General features: G+C 54.8%; 1 protein-coding gene across 3 annotated transcripts in view; it reads right to left on the bottom strand.

Moving 5' to 3' along the window:
* Positions 1 to 1,314: 1,314 nt before the first annotated feature.
* MAN1C1 (mannosidase alpha class 1C member 1) overlaps positions 1,315 to 7,924 on the bottom strand; it is a 138,950-nt gene continuing 132,340 nt past the window's right edge. For all 3 annotated transcript variants that reach the window (XM_084963387.1, XM_084963386.1, XM_084963388.1), the window contains 4 exons: positions 7,252 to 7,471; positions 4,808 to 4,980; positions 3,069 to 3,184; positions 1,315 to 2,077 (listed from right to left, as the gene is read on the bottom strand). In XM_084963387.1, the coding sequence (XP_084819513.1) occupies positions 1,957 to 2,077; positions 3,069 to 3,184; positions 4,808 to 4,980; positions 7,252 to 7,471 (630 nt within the window). In that variant the 3' untranslated portion in view covers positions 1,315 to 1,956. The remainder of the gene's footprint in view (positions 2,078 to 3,068; positions 3,185 to 4,807; positions 4,981 to 7,251; positions 7,472 to 7,924) is intronic.

Raw genomic sequence — 7,924 nt, 5'->3', positions numbered from 1 at the left:
GGTACCACGTTTGTGAAATACATTCTGTACATTCATGGAAAAAGATCTAGAAGAAAATGTAACTATTCATTCTGGAGGGTAGGAAGGTGAATGATTTTTCTTTCGACTTATCATAAAGGTATTCCTGAACTTTCTATGATGTTTACGTAAGAATTTTTTTTTTTTTTTGGTTTGCTTTTTTCTTAATGGGCCCAAGCAAATCACTGGAGCCACACTTTCTCAGTGCCTATCAAAAGTGAAGTGGTTTATTGGGTTCAGAAAGTGACTTATTTACCAAACTCCAGGGCTCCTGCTAAAGGGACGACTCCCCTTAGTTCTGACTCCAGTGTCTGAGTTTCCAGAACAAGGAAGCAGCACTTCCTATGCCCCCAGGACAGCAGCACCACCCTACTTAGTCTCACAGCAACCTTATGGGGTGAAGGATCCGCCCCCCAACCCTTGGTGGAAAAGAGTGGTCCAGAGAGACAAGGGACCTGCCCAGGTTCCCGCCAGTGGGGGCTTAAAGCCAGGTTACCTGGCCAGGGCCCCAGTGCCCCGGGGGCTACTTGAGTTTACCAACAGCCCAAATGAAACAGCTGAGTCTGGGCAAGGGCTCAGATTTACCCTGTGAAGGCAGCTGCATGGACGCGCTGCAAAGGGGTGAGGGTGAGGGGGGTCCGAACTCCTCGCCCTGCAGAACGGCCTCCTCCCAGGAGAGGTGGTCAGCAGGAGAGGGGGCCTGTGGAATATTCTTACCTTCCAGGTCTCAGCCTGAAGGTCACCTGCTCAGAGAGGCTCTCCTTGACCTCCGAAGGCAGGTTCAAGCATTAGTACCCTAGTGTCCATTTGTCTCCTGTGGAACATTTCATGTAACTGGCAGTCGTTTTACTTCCCGCCCGTCTCTCCCTGAGGGTGGAGCTCAGGCTGACCCGCTCAGAGCTGTGGCCCTGGCCTTTGGGCCCCCTGTCTGGTCCCCTGCAGGCACTCAACAAGTAATCTGTTGAATGATGAGCAGATGAACACAGGGCTCGGGGGGTGTGCAAACCTCATGAGTGGGGCTTTCCTCTGCCTTTACTAGCTGTGTGAGCTCAGGCCAATTGCTGCCCCTCTCTGGGCCTCTTCCAAGCCTCAATGTAAGTATAAAATACCCAACCCCACTTAAAGGAATGGCCTCATCCTTCCTGAATAAACGAGGACCAATTTAAGGGAAGGTAATAGCATTGGGTATCTTTATTAAATTATACCTTAAATCAGCTGCCAGTTGATTATTCTTTCTGATGACAACATTGCAGTGGTTTCCCCAGGAGTCACTGATGTGCAATGAACCCAATCGGATTTCTTATTCAATAAACTCTTTTATTGTAAGTTTACAGATTTTTCCATTACAATAATGAAAACGGCACTAGTGATTCGTAACACTTAGGCCCAAATCAAAGGGGAACCCTCTCTTCAAATTATAAGGTAAATTACACATAATTGAAGTATAGTAAATATTGGGCAAAAGGAATTCAAAATATAGAAAATGGGGTCAAGATTCGTGTGTGTGCAAACACTTTAAGGTTCAGTTTATCGAGATGACACCCTTTTTGAAAGCACATGATGTTGAAAGCTGCATTTGTAATCTGCGATAAAACACAACGGGCGAGAAAAGGCAAAAATCAAGCAAAACTGAAAAAAAAAATCCTAAACAAAAAGAAGTGGATCAAATACAGGAGGTTGCAGGGCAAACCTCTGGTGCTTTGGCCCTGGAATGGCAAGTGAGCGGGTTTCAGAGAAATTCTCCGTGGAGAGGAATGTCTGGGCCTGGGCTGACACGGTCGCGTCTCCAAGTCCTGTCTCCTCACAGAGGAAAAGAAGTGGCTTGTCCAACACATCTGCCGGGTCCAGGCAGGGGCCCCCATCCCCAATCCATTTGAGAACAGCCCCAAATCCTGAAGAGGCGGCCTGGGAGCAGGAGCCGCGGGAGCCGGGGCCGCGTCAGCCCCCGCCCCTGGCTGAGCTGTGCGAGTGGTTCACGGGGAGTGGGTGGGCCTCCGTGTTGAACACCCAGTCTTCCAGGGAGAGCACGTCATCTTCAGAGAACAGAAGATAGAGATACCTGCGCCCCGGCCGGGAGCGGGGAGGGAGCAAGACACGGCCCGTCAGCGCTCTGGGGCAGGGGCCCACTGGAAAGGACTCCGGGGTCTCTGACATGGGCCTGGGCCCATGGGTGCAGGGAGGTTGGAGACCCCGATTCGGCCTGGAGGGCCGGTCCCCGGAAGGCGCTGAGGACCAGAGCACCCCACTTCAGGGCAACAGACCCGGGTTAAGGCCTTGGCCCCCAGCCCTTGCTCTGCACCTCCGCCCCCAGCTTCATTCTGGCACTTGCCCCACTGGCCCTGTGAGCACCCCGTGTGGCCTCGAGTCCCTTTCCTTTGCACTGGGACTCAGGCTGCTTCCTTAGGTACCAGGAGGTTCCACGCTCTAGTGGATGTTCGGGCACTAAAGTGAACAGGGAGCTGTGACTCCAGAACTCCAGCCTCCCAAGCCAGGGAGCCAGGGAGCCAGGGAGCCAGGGAGCCAGGGAGCCAGGGAGCCAGGGAGCCAAGGAGCCAGGGAGCCCTGGGGGTTTCATGGAAGGAACAGGCCATCCCAACCCATCCTAAGAGCTAAGGCACGAGGGGGCTGCTTCAGGGAAGGGTGAGGAAATGAGGGCCCAACTTCCACCCCCTGAAATCAAAGGAAGAGGTGGGGCGTGGGCAGCAGGGGCCGATACTGCCACCGTCATGTTATTACCCCGGCCATTTTACAGAAGGGGACAGCGTCAGAGAACTCAAGGCGCCTGAGGAGACAGGCTGGAGGAGTTCCCTTCTCATACCAAGGCTCAGGGGTGGATCCAGCCTCGCCTCACTCTCTGAGTGGAAACTGGCCTGACCCAGGGCCCACCCTGGTGGTATAACCCTCTGGATCTGCAGCCCCCAACCCTCTTGGGCCTCCTCCTGGGAGGCCAGAACCTGACTGATGGTGAAGGGGGGCTGCCCACCCCTCCCCCTTCCCCAAGAAGAGCCCAGGTTGTGCTGTGGAAAGAACATGGCTGAGCCCCAACTCACTTTAGTGTCTCCGCTAGAAAAAAAGTCTGCTGCTTGTTGTCATGGCTTGGAACTGTGCTGTACACGTCTTGGATCCCGGAGAAGCCGGCTTCTGTTCGGCAGTATTTCTCCAAGGCCTGAAGGAAAGGAAGGCAGCGTCGGTGTGGGGACAGGAGAGGCCCCCACCCCAAGACACGTGTCTGGCCAGCTCTCCAGGGCAGGCCCCCAGCCCCTCTGCTGAGGACCCTGGTGGCACTGGTGGGAGCAGAGGCCGGATTATTGTCGCAGGGCTCAGCAGTGACCATGCTCCCTGGACCCAAGCCAAGAACTTAGTCCCTGCCCCCGCCTGAGCGCTTCACCTGCTATGAACTCGGAGGAAGCTTCGCGGCCTTTGGGGAACTAGACTGACCTGACCGATGCACTCCCCATGGAGGATGGAGGTCAGGGAAGGTGCTGGTGCTGTTCTTGGGCTGGGATGTGGGGGCGGGATGTAGCACCCCCGGGGGTGGGATGTAGCAACCCTGGGGGTTCCCCATAGAGATGTAGTCCCTGGGCCAGAGGCTCTGTCGGCCTTTTGTATAGAAATGGAGTTTTGGAGTTGTGCCACAGAGGGTTAAGGATCTGGCATTGTCACTGCAGCAGCTCCAGCTGCTGTTGTGGGGCGGGTTTGATCCCTGGCTCAGGAACTTTCCTATGCCACGGGCTCGCCAAAAAGAAAAAAAAAAAAAAGAAATGCAATTTTTACCCCCTGATGGTCCTCAGGTGGAGCTCAGGAGTATAAAAAACTTGGCCTTCAAAGATCAAGAACCAGGGTCTTCAGGGAAGCAGGGGGATTCTGGCCAATGACGTATGTCACTGAGCCCGAGTAGGCCCTGTGCCCCGCTGAGTACAGTGCTCTGGATGTCTGGCTCTTCCCAGGAAGTCTGTGTCTCTGAGAGCCATGGGCCAGTAGAGAACAACAGAGAAAGCTGAGCATCCAACAAAGAACCTTCTGGAGTCCTCACACCTGCCTTTGACACCTACCTCAGGGGAGGGGGTGGCAGAGCCCAGAGAAGGGTAGGGGCCCCCTGGGGCTGGGCTGGCTTTGGGATGAGGACAGAGGCGAGCTGGCAGCCCCTTCCTGTATGAGAGGAGAAATCTAAAGTCTTCGGCTCAGGCTTTGAGGTTGGAAAGCAGTGACCACATGTGTGCTGGGCCGCCTCTAGTTGCTGCCCCACGTTTGCCACTCTAAGCTGACACTGGCCCAGGCCCCCAAGGCCACCGGTCACTTGGAACACTCTTCACAAGTCCCTGACCTGCCTTTGCTTGCTGGGGACTCTTGGCTTTGCAATTCAACTTTGAACCCCCCCCACCCACCCTTTTCTTTCTTTTTCTTTTTAGGGCCGCACCTGTGGCAAACGGAGGTTCCCAGGCTAGGGGTCAAATGGGAGATGTAGCCGCCGGCCTACGCCACAGCCACAGCAACACCAGATTGGAGCCACGTTTGTGACCTACACTGTAGCTCAAGGCAGCAGCAGAGCCTTAACCCACTGAGCGAGGCCAGGGATCGAGTCGTTATCCTCATGGATACTAGTGAAGTCCATTATTGTTGAGCCACAACGGGAACCCCTAAACTTTGACCCTTTACATTCAAACTTTAGCCGGATGCCAGCCTGGCTCGACTTTCCTCTTGGTTTTGGAGCCTGACTGTGAATTCTCAGGGGCACTTGCCACCAGTTCAGCCCCCGCGCCACCCCCGCCCCACCGCCGCCGCCACTCACCATGACCACATCCCAGCCCCACTCCCTATAGATGGGGTTGTGGGTCTGTCGCCACAGGTACATGTAGCTCTCCACCACCTCCGGCCGCAGGATGTAGTAGCTCTCGCTCATCTGCGTGGCCATGGCCTCTAGGCCGGAGTTAAACCAGAAGGCCTCAGGCCCCAGTTTGGTATCTGTGGGAAGGACCAACAAGGGGGCCTGGGTCAGACCTCCCACCTCCTGCTCCTTAGGATCCCGCTGCCCCAGGAGGGATGGAAGTGGTCTGGAAGCCCTGGCCGGGCTGGCTGGCGATGGGCGGGCACAGGGTGGGCCTGCCTGCTTTGCCCAATAAGCTGCCTGGCGGATGCACAGCTCTGCTCTTGGCCTAGACTGGCCAAAGCAAGACCCTTAGGCCTCGAAACTTCTGCAGTTTTAGACTCTGAGGACCCAAATGAACTCCCCAGCAGTCTGGGGAGATGAATGTTTGGGTAGAATTCCCCAAGTGTGTATTTTGAGACATTAGCTCTGCAAGATGTTAACCAGAGCTTAGCAGATTTAAACACCGTGGGGGGAACAGTGGGTCAAACAAAGGGAAAGTCTCCTGTCTGCAGGACTTATCAGACCCTTTCATTTGCTATGTGGCGATGCTTCTCCACCTTCTCTGAGAGGTGCTTTTGACACTTCCCTGGACCAGCCCTCTTGAGCAGACTGTGGGAGGGGAGATGAGGGAAGATTTGCCCAGAAGACAGATTCAGGCAGAAGGAGCTGAATACAGAAGGTCTGGATTTTGTTGTTGTCATTGTTTGGGGACAATTTCCTCTTTTCTGGATGACCTCCACGATAACCACCACTGCAGCCACCATTTATGATCTCAAGGGCTGTGCTGGGTGTTTCACATACATTTTTTTTTTCAAAACTTAAATACTGGTTTGGTAAGGCAGATGTTATTATCCCCCTCTCATGTATGTGGAAACTGAGGATCAGAGAGGCTATGTAGTTTTGTCCAAGGTAACACAGCAAGTTGTGGCTGAGCTGGGATGTGACCCTGGATCTGCCTGATGCCCCTCCCCTGGGCTGTCTCTCTTTCTCTGCGGGGTGTGACTCTCTAGGTTCAAAATTTAGGGTGTGTAGGTCAGCCCATCCTCCCTTTAAGGCCTGAACATCCGGGCCCCTCCCACCCTCCCAGTGGCGCAGCAGCCGGCAGAAAACAGTCGAGCTGCTACTGCAGCCATCGGGGCTGAGCTGGGCCGGCTGGAACAACATGCTCTATTAAGCGGACTGTCTTTAATGGTCTGGGCTGATTGTCCCCGACAAATAGCAAGCTTTTTATTATTCCCGAGATTTCCCATCTGTTTATGGTGCCGGCAGAGGTAGCTCTTTGAATGGAACTGAAGACCAGTTTTAAGGACCCATTGCGAATCGCTGGCTTCTCGCAAACCGCTGCAGAAGCACTGGATTCCACCGTGCGCTCACAGACACATGTTCGGTGGACTGCTAACCCATGCCCTCCTCGCTGCTGGAGGTCGGCGGCTGGCCAGGTGCTTCCTGTGGGGGCCTCTGCTTCGCCTGGGAGACCTGTGTTATTGTTCCCATTTAACAGATGAGAAAACGGAGGCCACCAGCTGGTGAGTGGCAGAGTGACACTCGAGCCAGGAATTTGTACTGCAAATCTTGGGTCCTCTCTTCCAACCAAGGCTGGGATTATAACTCAGAGCAGTGGGCCCCTTCTGGGGTCAAGGGGGCTGGGGCTTTTTTTAGGGGCACTGTTGAGAGAGGCAGCACACAGGGTGGGGCTGGGCATCAGCAGACCTGGGTTCTAGCCTGGGCTTAGCTACTCACTGGCAGTGTGGCTTTGGCTAAGCCACTTCCGCTCTGGGATGATTCAATTTCTCCATGTGTAAATGAGGAGTGGGGATCCCGTTCTCTAATGTGGCTTCTGAGTTGAGCATTTGACAGTTTTGCTGTGAGCGCTGCTGGGGATGATCCAGAAGCTCTCAAGCTCTCTGGGGATCTTGGGTCAGAGGATGATTACAGGGTGGTGTCAGGAGGTGGTGAGACCCCCCTAAATGGGGGGGGGTTCCGGTGGGGGGAAGGCACAAGTTTGGGGGTAGGGGCTCAGGGAGAAGGAATTTGCTAGGCTCTGTGCCCCTCTCATGGATGCTCGGCCAGGTCATCTCTGAGCCTCAGTTTCCTCATCTGTGTCGTGAGGGTCAGTCATGTGTTGAACGCCGAACCACAGTCAGCACACACACGAGGTGCTAACACGTCACCCTGTTTCCTTTAATTGAAGGCACAGGTTCTGTGCCTGGAGTCACACCGCTCATTGAAATACTGTGTAACCTCCAAGGTGAGGCTTCCCTAAGACCACGTGGTCCCTTCACTCACTGCTGCTTTGCTGGTCTTTCTAGTTCTTCCTGGTGTCTAGCCTCAGTCTCTCCTGCTGCCCCTTCCCCTTGCAGGGTTACCTGAGCGGGCGTACGATTCGTGGCACGTCTTGGTGATCTGGGCCGCGAGCTCTCGGTAGTGGGCCCTCTTTTCTTCCTTGGCATCGTCAGCGCCGAGGGCGATCATGCCCCCCGAGAAACAGGCCAGGTGCCCCATCTTGTGGTCCAGAATCCCCCCTCGCCACTCAGCAATGTAGGTCAGCCCCCCGGGAGAGACATTCAGCAAGTGGGTCTCTATTGCCTGGGAGCAAGGTGGGAGTCGGGCGGGCGGGGAGGAAGGGCGTGGGAGGGAACAGAGAAGGGAAGGGAAGGACGCAAAGTGAGCGCTATGGAGACAGCAGCGATGCAGCTCTGTCGAGCCCTCCAATCCAGGCACAGGAGGCCCGCCGACCTCCCTCCGCTGGGGGAAGTCCCTGAGGGGGTTGGAGGGAGGCTCTGCCGCTCACCCAGCTGAGGCCTGGTGCCCACTGGGGGGCTTGGACACAAGGCAGCTCCCCAGGGTGAGTTCTGTACACAGACTTTAAAATCCTCCACATTCAAAAAGCTTTTAGGAAAAAAATTATCTTTAAATCAAAATTATCATTCTGTATTATATCCACTGTTAGGGAATCTTAACCTGAAGCCCACCTGGCCTGTGGATGAGGTTGAGCAGTGCCCCTAAAATTGTATGTGACACTTTAGGGCATTTTCATGG

Source organism: Sus scrofa, chromosome 6 (assembly GCF_054392235.1).
Source record: "Sus scrofa isolate SSC_HxYL_T2T_F1_AM1 chromosome 6, Sscrofa_HxYL_maternal_Yorkshire_Landrace_v2.0, whole genome shotgun sequence".
NCBI classification, from domain to species: domain Eukaryota; kingdom Metazoa; phylum Chordata; class Mammalia; order Artiodactyla; family Suidae; genus Sus; species Sus scrofa.
Note: the sequence above shows the minus strand (reverse complement) of the source record. Positions and strands in the feature narration are given on the sequence as shown.